Here is a 13,447-nt window from a genome sequence, read left to right on the forward strand (position 1 = left end):
ATTCAGTATCAGCAATGAAAATGAATGAGTGGACAGTTAGTGCATGTACGGCTGGTGTGCAGCGGCCCTTCGGGAAAATACCCAGTGTCCCAGATTACCAGTCCTGCTGCGTGGTTTGCAGAGGTGTGAGTGTCAATAAAAAATGTCAAAAGAGCTGGTAGTCTGTTGGTATCTAGAATGTTATCATCTGTGCACCTTGTGGAATGATAAACTTCACCATAATCTTCAAGATCTGTGCTTTTCATCTGACACGAAAGAGAGAGAGAAATGGGTACAGCTGTGACAACGAACTGACAAAATACATCCGATTGCAGCTTTGGTTGAAAAGATGCATCTGATACTTTATGAAAACAAGCAATATATTAATGAAGAATAGAGTCCACTGAATAAGTGAAAAATTAGGGAAATAAATGTTGATTGTAGCTCCAAACACAATCACAACTCAGTAATTCCATTTTATGTGAGCTGACTGCAGTTTCATTTTAACAAATTAATTAATTAAAATTTTTTAAATAAATTTTGATTTAGTTTTACTTAATTTCATCATAATTTGGATAAATTTTAGTTTACTAAATATCATAAGATTACAGTAGGTTTAGTCAGCTGAGCCTCCCTCCCCACCCTGGGTGGATCAAAATGTGTTTGTCTGACTTTAGAATAGAATAGAATAGAATAGAATAGAATAGAATAGAATAGAATAGAATAGAATAATCCTTTAATTGTCCCACAAGGGGAAATTTGGTTGTAACAGCAGCCAGAAAGACACCTATACAAACAAACAGTACACAGGACACAGAACAGAAACATACACAATGTTTACTACACAAGGACTTCCAAACTTGTCCTGCCTTTCTACACAACTTCTTTAGTTATAAAGAAGACTCCAGAACATTTTCATCTCATTTTTAAGTGTCATTACATTTCATCATAGTTTTTGTCCTCGTGCATTAGTTTTAATTTAGTTATCATCTTCTTTTCATCATTACTAATACTATTAGTCAACAAAATTAACACTTGCTGACTGTCTTCTAAACCTGACATCCACCTAATAGTAGCTCAAATTGAAGAGTTTCGTAATAAAAAAGTGCTGACAAAGTGCTCTGCCGACCTGAACTGCAAGTTTCTAGTTAACCCCTTTCTTTGGGAAAAAGTACAACATTTCAAAGTGGGCTTGGAACTGCCCACTTTGAAAAGTCTACATTGAAGAAGTACTGTGGGACTTGGCCTCATCAGTTATGCCAAAAAAGGGAGCTTATAGGAACTCAGTAGCTGAGGCAGAACCAATAAGGGGACACCATGTCCCACAGTGACAAGTTACAATCTTCTACAGGAAAAACTATAGAGCTGCATTGTAAGATAACTTACTTTACTCCCCCGAGCCTGTTGTGCTCAGTGCTGCTCGGAAATTGAATAGACTCTTTTCTGTGAGTTGCTAAGACAAGTTTTTTTGTTCTTGCTCCAGGTATGTGACTTTCTGTTTTTTCAACATTTAAATTTTTAAGTTGTCATATTCCAAGAAAACCAAACAAATATTAGATTTTTTACGTCTTTCCAAATCCAAGTTGACTGTGAAAAGTGTTAAAGAACCCTTTTATACCCACATTTGATCCTGCAATGCTTTCTTTTAGTCTGTAGAAGAAGAAGAAGTCGATAAAAAATGGAGTACAGAAGAAAAGTGTTTCTTGCTGCAATCATTTTCAGAGCTGTCTGCTACAAAGTAAGAAATGTGTTTCATACAAACAAATTTTAGAAGGTTAGAAAAATTATTGACTAAAAAATGAGTTTTTAATGTGATACACCTCAATTAAAGGTGACTGCACAGGATACAAGAGTATTGGATGTCCAAAAGACCACAGATGTTGTAGATGACCAGTACAATGGATGCCGTGATGAGGCCATGAAGAAGTTCGTTGAGTCAGGAGTGTTAAAACAAGAACTAAATAACAGTGAAGGATTTCAGAAAGCGTGGAATAAAAGTAACGAGTGTTCAAAGCAGATCCCTGGAGGAAGAAAAGAGCATACTGCTGCACTTTCAGTCTATCTTAAAGGAGATCGGCCTTTCATAAAAACACTGAACAATGCAATAGAGACAATGGGTGGAAATGTTAGCATCTATGAAAACCACTTCCACTTCAAGTCTCTTCATTTCCTGCTGATGGACTCCATGAGGCTGCTGAAGCCAAAGGACTGCAAGAACTTTTATGTTCTGCTAAGTGGTCAAAACCAACCACAGAAAGGCTCCACAGTGAGATTTCCAAGTTTCACCGTAGCTCATTCAAACTATGAAGCGCCAAACAATTATTATGATCTGTTTGAGGACATCGTTTTAAAGATCACATCTTGTTTCTTTGTCAACCTGGAAGAACACATTTGCACTAAAGCAGAGGATACATTTCTCTTATCTCCAGCAGAGGTTTTCACTGTGGATGGCGTAAATAGCAAAACTATGGAGGATGGTGAAGAATATGTTGAGATTGTTTTGAAACATTCAGGACTGAAAAGCTCACACAACTGTTTTATCTTTCCGAGGTAAGACACATATTCTCTCAATTAAAGCAAAAGATTTTGTTGGCTCATTTCCCAAACATTAAACTTTGAAGTGCTTAAATAATTTTCACTGTGCTGTTAAACATACAAATATTTGGAGGAGATAAAAACATTTAACTTGTCTAAAGTACATATAAGAAAAATACATCACAAGCCACACAAAAAAAATTGTAAAATATACTTATTTATCTCAACAGGTATTTAGACAATTTAAAAAAAATATAGATGAACATTTCTAATCATTGGTGTTATATGAAACAGCCTGTTGCTTCATTACAGGCGGTAGCAAATGCTGTAAATACAAAGTAACGACTGGATTATACTCGAGGTTTTGATCAACCGAAAGATTTCCCAGCAGGAAAGCATGAGGTGACATAAAAAGTGAAAAAACCCGAACAGGATTATGAAACCCTCGTAGTGTTTCTCCAGTGGAGTTGGGTGTGGTTTGAATTGGCCTGATAATGCTGACAGCATTAGTAAACGAACGCACACATCAGCACATTTCGCTTAAAGCATTATATTCTGCTTATACAATTCAGGGTCTCAGGAGAGCTGGAACCTTTCACAGCTGTCACAGAGAGAGATAGGTAAATGATTATTATTACTGTTTTATTTCCATATCTACAAGCTGGACAAGTGGCAGAAAATAGATGGATGGCTGTTACACTAATCTCCTTCTCTACTTTGTTTCCATGTCTTCAGGTCTCCTCCAGCTGTTGTCTCCACCCTGTGGCTTCTATCAGTGCTTGTGGCCTTATCTTTGTTTTCTTTAACTGTTTAGCAAAAACAGTTATCATTTAGAATTTTATCATCTACAATGCTGCTTTGTTTATTCTTGCAGTTGTTTGGACTTTGTCTGGCAGATTGTGCTATCTGCCAAATAAGGTGTTGCATTAAGCTACCAAAATATAATCAAATATTGTTTTCTGTTTCTGTCATATGTTATAAAGACATACTTTCAGTGATTCTTGTTAAACATTGTGTGCCTTTAAAAGGATGATAAGAAACGAGAGAGGGGAATAACTTGCAGCTTTTCCCAGCTGGATTCAGACTGGATATTCTGGAGTTTATGGTGGCAGCTTTAACTCCCACAGCAGGAGTGTTTCCAGGATTTTGTCAATGGGCGTGCATGAGTAGGCCAAGAACAAGGCAGAGTGGCACATAGAAAATCAAAACATTTATTAAAAACTTTTAAAGGGGTGCAGAAAATTGGTATAAAATACACTGGGTTCAATTTTCAGGCTATGAGCACAGCCAATACCACCTATTAATGAAGTGTGATTGTGATAGAAAAACTGAATTTTTCTATCCATAAAAGTGAAGTCAATATCAATTTCTTTATTGAACTTTCTCTCAACATTAGTGAACTTCTTCACTTTTTACATTTTCCTCTGTGACTATTTTCCAGGGAGTGGATTTTTAAGTTGAACATGTTTACACATGTCGTCAGTGTGTTTATATTTATATCCTGAGTTAGTCAGCGATTATCTTCCTGCTTCTAAAAAAACCACGCCTTGATGAATCTTTCTGTTTCTCTGTCAAATAAAGAGCATACAAAATGTAAAAGGCTTCACAATGAATGTAATCATATCAGACAGACATCAGTAAGTTTTTTTTTCTTATGTTACATTTAAAAACACAATACATCACTGGTCCAGCAGCAGGGCGATAACTACGTAACTCTCATCATTAAGCTACACACCAGTGAAATAAAAGCTGATTGCTTACACACACACATTCGCTGTAAAGGCTAAATTTTATTTATATTCATCAGTAAGGCTCCAGTTCATTTTTTATAAAGTCTGCATTGACGAGGTACTGAGGTATTTGCCCCCATGAGCTACAGTATACTGAAATCATGCTAGATCAGAGATATATAGATAATTTATGGCTGAGCTTAAAGGGGCTAAACCTGAACCAGCTAACAGGAACACAGTAGCTCAGTTACACAGGAAAGACTAAAGAGCTGCACTGTATGTTAACTTGTTTCAGTTCCTCTGACCCTGTTGTTCTCATTGCTTTCCTGCAGTTTGATGTGCTCTTTGCTGCTCTCCTTGCTCCAGGTAAGTGCCTTTTAGTCTTTTCAGTCTTTTAGATTTTGTCACTTCCAAGTTTCTGGACCATGTAAAGTGTTACCAAACTTTTTTTTTATCCATATTTTATGTTTCAGGGCTTTCTTGCACTCTGTAGAAGACTAAGAGGCCAAAAAATGGAGAACAGAAGAAAAGTGCTTGTTGCAATAATTTTCACAGCTGCCTGCAGCAAAGTAAGAATTGTGTTTCAAACAAATATTAGAAAGTTTGAAAAATTATACATTTAAAAATGTGTTTTTAAATGTGATATATCAATTAAAGGTGTCTGCACAGGAAACAAGACTACTGGGTTTTCTAAATAACACAGATGTTGTAGATGACCAGTACAATGGATGCCGTGATGAGGCCATGAAGAAGTTCATCGAGTCAGGCGTGTTAAAACAAGAACTAAGCAACAGTAAAGGATTTCAGAAAGCGTGGAATAAAAGTAACGAGTGCTCAAAGCAGATCCCTGGAGGAAGAAAAGAGCATACTGCTGCACTTTCAGTCTATCTTAAAGGAGATCGACCCTTCATACAAACACTGAACAAAGCAATAGAGACAATGGGTGGAAATGTTAGCATCTATGAAAACCACTTCCACTTCAAGTCTCTTCATTTCCTGCTGATGGACTCCATGAGGCTGCTGAAGCCAAAGGAGTGCAAGAACTTTTATGTTTTTCAAGATGGTCAAAACCAACCACAGAAAGGCTCCACAGTGAGATTTACAAGTTTCACCTTAGCTTATTCAGACTATGAAGAGCTAAAGAGACTTGAAGATGTCGATGAGAATATGATTTTACATCTCACTTCTTGTTTCTTTGTCAACCTGAAAGACTATGTGTGCGGCCAAGAACTGGATGAAATACTCTTATCTCCAGCAGAAGTTTTCACTGTGGAACAAGTGGAGACAAAAACTACATCGGATGATGACAAATACCTTGAGATTGTTTTGAAACAGTCAGGGTTGAAAAGCTCCCACAACTGTTACATCTTTTCACGGTAAGATTCATATTCTCTCAAGTAAAGTGATTTTTTTTGTATATTCATTCTTCACATATTAAGCTTGGAACTGTTAGTTGAACTAGTATTTACATATTTAAAGGAGATACAAACATGTCACATGTGCCAAGTCCATAAAATACAAATATAAGAAAATATAAGAAAAATACTTCACAAAAAATAAAGTAAATCATTATTATTATTATTAGTAGTAGTAATAATCTGTCTCTCTGCTTTGCTTCCATGTCTTCAGGTCTCCTCCAGCTGTTGTCTCCACCCTGTTTCTTGTATTAGTGTTTGCAGCCTTATCCTTATCTGTTTAGTAAAAACAGTTATCATTTTCTACAATACTGCTTTGCTTATTTGTGTAATTGTTTTTCATAATTGATCTGGCAGACTGTGGTATCTGCGAAATATAATCAAATATAGTTTTCTGGTTCCTTTTGTGTTATGAAGTCATGTGTTTGTATGTCAACAACGGTGATTGGATGTCCAGAGATAAAACTGGTGGAGAAAGAAGGGAGATGCAAATCGGTAAATAAATATAAAAAAGCGTGTTTTGCTCCTGTTAAATTGCTCTAATAAAACATCCAGCATTCAAAAAGTCTAAATTGTGGACATTATGTTTTTAACCCTTTGCAAAAAAAGTAAAGGTAAGTAAGGTAGGATACCAGGTCTGCAAGGCTTCTTAAGGTCAGATATGCTATCAGAGTAGGCAGGATAGACAGGCAGTTAGACCTGAGTGAATCCTCTCATGCTTTGGCTCCATCCTAGCTCTGCACTGCCTGCTGGGTAGTATCGATGGGATCAGAGACTAGACTTTTTATACGGAGAGCCAGTCCAGATGTTATGTACTGGGTTCCACAGATCAACACAATGATGTGACAGACGGATAACATCATACAGAAAGTAATTACTTCAACTTATTACTGCTAAAGGTGGCTTCTAAATACTGGGGTTTATTTGTTTTTCATTTAATTAAGCCCAAAGTATTAGTAAAATATCATTGGTAAAGTTCCACATATACTGAGTATTAATGAATCTGATCTCACTGGTTAGTTGAAATAATTTTAAGTTTAAACCTCTCACAGGATCACAACATTTTTTTTTGTTTACACAAATAAGCCCACTTGTTTCAAGTTACTAAACAAAACAACTAGGATATAAACTTTGTACAATTTGTTACAAATATTCAGACTTGGTGTTTTAAGAAAACATTTAAAACTCACAACTAAATGTTTTAAACAACAGAAAGCATCAGTGTAAAAATATAATGTGTTAGATATAACCGGATAAAAAAATGATGCCTTTTATTGCGTCTCTGTGCAGCTTGATGTGAAGGGTCATGTTTAATCTTTAGGAGAAGGCATTATGTGTCATTCCTGTTAGAAGTTCATAAAGACACCACCACTACATGTTAGAGTGGAAGCTTAATCAAAGTTAACCAGGTCACTTAAAGCAGTTTGGTAAAGCAGGAAAAATATTCCCACGAGCAATGCACACTTGCACTGCTCTGTTTATGTGGCTTATAATGACAATGTGTTATTATCACAAAAGATAACTCACCTACTTTAGGTATCAGTGGGGCTGGTTCATGTCAGGACTGTGGGTATGGGGACAGCTAAGACTGAGCCAGTGGTTTGATCCGTTTGTTCTGGCAGCAGGTCGGATGATGGAGGAAAAAGTGATTTACTATTCATATGTACAAAGGGTCTGCCAGCGCCAATTACATGTTGGGTTAAATAACACACAAACACATTATTTTCTTTTAGAAATGTAGCATGCTAACTAAGACTAGAAAAGTTTTTTTTGTGTGTGTGTGTTAAAGTTTTTTAGGAGTAAAATTGAGGTTTTACCAACTGCATACATGTCTATGACTATAGATAGGCAGTGTTGGTTGGGAGCACCTTGAGATGACTGTTGTAGTGACTTGGTGCCATATAAATAAAATTTAATTGAACTAAGCATAAATTGAATAGTGTCTGGTCTACTAAACATTTGATATGTGTGATGCAATATCTACCATAACCACGACAACTAAAAGATTAAATTTAAGTGTAGTTTTAATAATATTATGTAATATTTATAGTTGTTATAGTTTGTAGGCACTTCTCTTGGTTATGGTTTCTATGTTCAGTTTCCAACGCTCCTAGAGCGTTATGAATGAATCTGCGTTAGTCAGATTCATTCATAATGTAAAACATATTTTATCTTATAATTTATGAATTAAAAAAATAAATTATGACTGACTCTGGCTGATTACTATTAAAGCGTCACCCTTTCCACAGATATCGCGACAATACTGTTATTGCGAACTCTTTTAGCTGGGATTATCATCTCCGATATCGCGACACCTCTCCTCCGAAGCAGAAGGTGGCCATAATGTACAAACTCATTCCATCAAACAAAGAAGAAAAAACGGGCGAAGAAGAAGGCGGAGGTCAGCTACAAATCGGTAGAGCAGAGAAGATGAGATAAGGCTATAACTGGAAGGTTTTGGCCAATAATGAGGTAAAAAAAAGAGCTCGAGTGAAATCTGTAACGTTCAGGTGTCTGTTAAATAGCTCGATAATGTCGCACTCTGCTGCAAGAAGCTATGTTTAGCATCAGCTGGCAAGTAGGATGCTAACTTCCTGACACAAGTGAGAAAGCTGTCTTTGTTATTGTTAGCAAAGTGAAGCAGAATTAACGTTAATAACATGAATTAAGAGTACAAAGCTGTTATGATCACTAATTACAAGCTAATTAAGCTACAAACGACGCTAACCACCTCGTATTTCGTACTTGTTGCTTATGTATTGCTTATGTTGGATTCCTCGGCAGATTGTGAACGCTTCTGTGGACCTCATCGAAACTGCAGCAAATATGCAGCTTAACTGAAGAAAGCAGAATGCTCGGATACTGGGACATTTCCAGTGCCAACTGACCACATGCCGTGGAGCCAAAGCAACAAGCCGACATCTAATTGTTAGCCTTCCAACTGAGGAAGCCAAACCTCATTTGACATTGTAGACTGTGTTTGTTCTCCTAAGGACCTGTCTTCTTCTCTACCATGGTGGATAACCGGTACGCCACAGCTCTGGTCATCGGCTCCGTGCTGAGCCTGCTGGCCACGGTGTACCTCTCCGTGGCTGTGGGGACTCAGCACTGGTATGAGTACAATACCCAGGAAGCTAATAATACAACCAACAGCGAACCCATATTCCCCATGAACGGCACTCTGGCACTATGGTGGAGGTGTATCCTGGTAGCCAGCCCCTCATACTGGTTCAAATCTCCAGGTATTACTCACAGTGGCACACCTGTTCAGCATCCTCACTGACCAATAGTTTGTTTAATGATAGTGCTGCTTTCTAAATTTAAGAAGAAAATCTGGAACAAGATCATTTGTCTGTTAAACTCCATTTTTAAATTTAAGGAATTTTATTTAGATTAATTCTGCACATTGATTTGCCTCGCTGACTTTTCTGCATTCAGCCTTGGTTTAACCAGTGCAGTTGATTGTTATAATGCCCAGTCCTGTGTTAAATGCTTTACACTGTTAGTTAATGAGAAGATTTAGTTGGATTTGTGTTCTCTGACTTTTTTTGCTTTAGATCGCAAGATGGAAACCCGCTGTTCAAGCTTTAGTCTTTCTGATCAGTTAGGTACAAAGTACAAACCTGGAAATGAGGAGGAAGACCTGCTAAGAACATGTGAGTGTGTCCTTACTCTCCCTCAGTCTATCCTGGGATACCTGTAGTTCATAACATGATTTTTTAAAAAGTTTTTTAATGAGCGATTCTTACATTTTTTAACCCATCTTCCTCACTTCTGCTCCTTTCACTGTCTTTACTTGCACATCATTTGTTAAACATTAGAAAGTATTGACAGAGTTTGAGTTTATCCTGTAATGATTGTTGTGCAGACTTGTGGAGGTGCCAGTTTCTGCTGCCCTTGGTGTCTCTGGCGCTGGTGTTCCTCAGTGTCCTCGTTGGGGTCTGTGCCTGCTTGTGCCGCAGCTTTACACCGACCTTCTGTGTGGGAGTGCTCCATCTTCTTGCAGGTGAGAGAAACACACACATTTACAAAGCAAGATAGTTTTTATGGTCTCTTAAAAAAATATAATATCTTGCATTTTTTCTGAACTGACAGTTTAATTTCTTACTATTTTTACTGCATGATTAATTTTGACAAAAACTAGTGGCACAATCAGTAAATTATATATACACAACATTAGAGTTTTACTTTACTAACACCACCTAATGAAGCCAGCTGTAAAGTTACAGCAGCTCAGACTGTACACCGTACTGTATAAATGAATGGTTTGTGCTTATCTGCTGCTGAATGTCATTTACACAGCTGGAATTGCAGCTACTGGCATGCAGTTTTGAACTTACAAGTTACAGTTGCGATCAATACAATTAGTGTTACTTTGATCAGGCAACAAAAAGTGATTGAAAGGTGATTTCCACATGCTCTTTATACACATGACTCCACATGACTTTGGGACAGAGTTTTAACTGACCATAGTGAGAAACCATTAATGTTTCACTGCATCCAGTTTAAAGTTTTAGAGTTCTTATGTGGAGCTATAAGGTAGAAATAAACACAGAGCAGCAAGTGTTAATATCCTTTTTTCCCCACCTTATTGTTATATTTACGTCCCTGTTACCCGTTTCTCTGATAACATCTCCGATTGATTCAGCCAATCCATTTTGAAGAAGAGTCCAATGATGCGTCAAATGACCTCTTTTATGTGAGAACCTGAAGCACAAAGCCAGGGTGAACAAAGATGGTCGATGCCCACCAGTGTGATACCTGTTATCTCTGAGTGGATTTTTTTTTGGTTTTGTGAAGCTAGCTTACACAAAGTAATCCTGGATATGAACATACTTGGTAGTACACCCCTCTGTAGTGACTTTTGGCTTCAGCTGTGCATGGCTTACTAGGGCCATAGATACCCAAAACCCTATAAAATCCTACGCCATAACGTACAGCTTAACCTGATGTGCACCTTCCTAGAAATGTAACTACACGTCTGGTTCACACAACCTGAAACCACTGTGATTGTCCTGTTTAGTGCCATCGAGTCCTCCTGTGAACTTCCAGCTACTTATTTACTTAATTTTTCACTGAGAGAAAACAATCATAGCATCGGTATGATTGTCACCAAGTTCCTGGAGGGAGTTTGCTGAAACTATTGGAATTGACATGAGGGAAAAAGTGGAAAAAGTTGAGGGACAAATATGTTTGCCCCATAAAAAACTGATCATAATAAAGAGCGGGGACCCGGGAGGGGAAAAAAGTCCCAGAATTCTGTTTGTTTTCATCTTGGCTGGCAGTGCATGTAAAACACTGGGGCAATTAACAAATAATGCACTTGCCCCAGCATAAATGCCAGCACCAATGTCAGCCAGGTTACATCGTAGTCTTGACAAAGATTCACACAGAAGTCAAAATGTATGCAAATCATCCAAAACCATTGGTGCTTGTTCCCAAGGTTTCGAGACTGACGACCTTTGAGGGTCCCCAGAACCCACTTTGAAAAGCAATGCACCAGAACATTTGTTCAACCAAAAACCTTCCTCTGCTTTCATTCATTTACTTTGGTCTTAGCCAGAGTACAATAAAGGTGGAGTGCATCTGCTAGATTTGTTTCTGCTTTGCATTAGAAGCTTAGTCCAGTTTTTTTTTTTTTTTTTTTTTTTAAAGATCCAAATGACCACAAACATAAACGTTCACACGATCTCATCCCGTTCCTTCATCGCTGCTTTTGACTCCTCAGGTCTGTGTTCTCTGGGCACCGTCTGCTGTTTCCTGGCCGGGGTGGATTTGGTCCACCAGTATTTCCCTCTGCCTGCTGGGGTGGAGGGCACCTTGGGCTGGTCTCTTTACCTTGCCCTCATATCCTTCCCTCTGCAGATGATGGCAGCTGCTCTGTTCCTGTGGGCGGCCAAAAGTCATCGCAAAAATTACACTCGCATGACCGCTTACAGGGTAGCGTGAAAGAGAGAGACTGACAATCATACAGTTTAAGACAGCTTACGGGTTTCATTACGTCCTCAGAAAATGGTTTCCGGTTAGGAGAGGATGTAACTAGGATAAAGGGTGCTTTTCACTTCATCTGTAACAGAATTTTCATACTTAAAAAAGGAAAAAAAACCTAATTTCCAGTATCTCAGACCTGTAGAAAGGAGTGGTGGTTTAATACCATTTGAGTTATTTCACCAGTGCTTTTTCTTGCATTTCTAACCTGTGTTTTACCCAGAGCATGTTCTTAATGGTTTTAATCTTTAAGGGTTGCAGATCACTTACTATTTCTGGTGTTAACCATGTTTTTTTGTGCATTATTTTATTGCCTTCTTTTTGGTTGCCATTTTCTTCTGAAGCTGCTCACCACATTGCCCTTAACTTCACACCTGGAGTTATCCAGGACATGGTAGTTTTCTCTGTGCATGAAAAAATATTAAACAAGAGTTTATTTTATTTGTTTTACGTTTTTTTTTTTTCTTCAGTTCTGTTTTTGCATAATTTAAAATATCCAGCCTGTGCATGCCTTTTTATCATCGTCTGTGGTGATTGTTCATTTCAGCCTGTGGTATTTTCTAAGTGTCATCACAAATGTGACCACTCATCTGTCGCCTGTGTTTGTAGATGTATTAATTTAGTTAGTTTGAATATTTAAAAAGACAAACAAAAAAGCTAAAGTGATGCCACACAAACCTGTGACCTTAAGCCCCAAATGATCTGCTATACTGCCATTTTACAGAGGATTCGCTGCTCAACACCACCTAAATGTTTGCAGGCTGGAGTTTGAGTCAGTTCTCCCATCTTTTCAAACAGTTACTTGTCTGACTGGTTTGGTAAGCTTTCAGATGTTTACTGTTGATACAGTATATCAGCGTTTCAGAGTGTGACTTTTTAAAATAACAATCAAATTTTCCAAAAAGTTTAAGTCCTCTTGAATCTGTGACCACTCGCACATTTTTGTGTGTGTAAAAGTCCAAAGTGAGTAATATGTCAGCACTGATGAATACTAAACAGAACAAACTGTAATGTTTTGTGTCAGAATGATTTGTTACATGTCTGACGTGTATACACTCTGGCTTTTTGTAAATGTTTTTATGTATCCAGAAGCACACTGTACTGATTATGTCTTAATAAATTTGGCATTTGCTGACTTTTATGTTTGTTTTATGTAATCCCTTTTAACCTCCTAGGATCTGGCGTCCACATATGTGGACATCACATTTTGGGTTGTCTAGACCAGTTACTAAATTTTGCTCTACAAGGGCCTGATATCCACTTACAGGGACATTACACTGCCACTGTTCTATTGAAATTTAAAATGAATGACCTCATGTGGATCTCATTTTTCTCAGAAACAAAAATCAGGTAAAAAAAAAAAAACATCAGGTAATTCTTTGTTTTTACATTCATCAGGTCCCAATCAGCCCAAATAGCAAAGAGAAATTAAAAGTGGACACCATGAAAGAGTTTGGGTCTTAGGAGGTTAAAGGAGACGAGTAAAGATGATGAGTTCTTACTTACAACCTTACAATGTCTTGTCACGTCTTACATGTCTTCAGGAAGAACAATGGCAATTTGATATATTTTGTGAAAACAACAAAAGAAAACTTGAAAAAGAAAAATGCGCTTCTATTGAGTGTAAGCCGGTGTGAAAAAGAAGGGTTTTTCAAGATCCAATTGATCTCAGGTCACCAGGCAGCTTGCTCCAAAGAACAGGACCTACAGCTAATCCCGCAGTGTTGGTCAGATTTTAGTGCAAGTAGTTAAAAAAGTGTTTGCACATTTGGAACTGATTGTAGAAATATTTAAAATATT

General features: G+C 37.6%; 2 protein-coding genes across 6 annotated transcripts; both read left to right on the plus strand.

The window, feature by feature from the left end:
- The first annotated feature begins 1,364 nt into the window (after nt 1-1,364).
- On the plus strand, nt 1,365-5,982 carry LOC102075943 (ecto-ADP-ribosyltransferase 4). 4 transcript variants are annotated; one of them, XR_002062377.2, is made up of 8 exons: nt 1,365-1,462; nt 1,629-1,717; nt 1,811-2,529; nt 3,087-3,134; nt 3,250-4,610; nt 4,718-4,813; nt 4,902-5,620; nt 5,874-5,982. XR_002062377.2 is itself a non-coding variant. In XM_025907663.1 (4 exons), the coding sequence occupies exons 1-4, from the start codon at nt 4,581-4,583 to the stop codon at nt 5,941-5,943; spliced, it is 915 nt and encodes a 304-aa protein (XP_025763448.1). In that variant the 5' UTR covers nt 3,343-4,580; the 3' UTR covers nt 5,944-5,982. The 4 variants fall into 4 exon arrangements, 2 of the variants coding, with proteins under 2 accessions (XP_025763448.1, XP_025763449.1); XR_003220341.1 differs by having other exon boundaries at nt 4,914-5,620; XM_025907663.1 differs by lacking the exons at nt 1,365-1,462; nt 1,629-1,717; nt 1,811-2,529; nt 3,087-3,134 and having other exon boundaries at nt 3,343-4,610.
- A 1,988-nt stretch (nt 5,983-7,970) lies between these two features.
- cldnd1b (claudin domain containing 1b) lies at nt 7,971-12,786 on the plus strand. Of its 2 annotated transcripts, none has more exons than XM_003452242.4 (5): nt 7,971-8,131; nt 8,444-8,901; nt 9,217-9,315; nt 9,528-9,665; nt 11,388-12,786. In XM_003452242.4, the coding sequence occupies exons 2-5, from the start codon at nt 8,673-8,675 to the stop codon at nt 11,606-11,608; spliced, it is 687 nt and encodes a 228-aa protein (XP_003452290.1). In that variant the 5' UTR covers nt 7,971-8,131; nt 8,444-8,672; the 3' UTR covers nt 11,609-12,786. The 2 variants fall into 2 exon arrangements, with proteins under 2 accessions (XP_003452290.1, XP_025763450.1); XM_025907665.1 differs by having other exon boundaries at nt 8,122-8,262.
- Nucleotides 12,787-13,447: the final 661 nt, after the last annotated feature.

Source organism: Oreochromis niloticus, linkage group LG6, assembly GCF_001858045.2.
Source record: "Oreochromis niloticus isolate F11D_XX linkage group LG6, O_niloticus_UMD_NMBU, whole genome shotgun sequence".
In the NCBI taxonomy this organism is placed as follows: domain Eukaryota; kingdom Metazoa; phylum Chordata; class Actinopteri; order Cichliformes; family Cichlidae; genus Oreochromis; species Oreochromis niloticus.

What these genes read in the sequence shown, in the direction of transcription:
- cldnd1b (XM_003452242.4), top strand. Translation starts at nt 8,673, where the DNA reads ATGGTGGATAACCGGTACGCCACAGCTCTGGTCATCGGCTCCGTGCTG. An exon ending in GGAAGACCTGCTAAGAACAT is followed by an intron (nt 9,316 to 9,527) that starts GTGAGTGTGTCC and finishes ATTGTTGTGCAG; the next exon opens with ACTTGTGGAGGTGCCAGTTT. An exon ending in AGTGCTCCATCTTCTTGCAG is followed by an intron (nt 9,666 to 11,387) that starts GTGAGAGAAACA and finishes TTGACTCCTCAG; the next exon opens with GTCTGTGTTCTCTGGGCACC.
- LOC102075943 (XM_025907663.1), top strand. Translation starts at nt 4,581, where the DNA reads ATGTGCTCTTTGCTGCTCTCCTTGCTCCAG. An exon ending in TGCTGCTCTCCTTGCTCCAG is followed by an intron (nt 4,611 to 4,717) that starts GTAAGTGCCTTT and finishes TTTATGTTTCAG; the next exon opens with GGCTTTCTTGCACTCTGTAG. An exon ending in TCACAGCTGCCTGCAGCAAA is followed by an intron (nt 4,814 to 4,901) that starts GTAAGAATTGTG and finishes TATCAATTAAAG; the next exon opens with GTGTCTGCACAGGAAACAAG.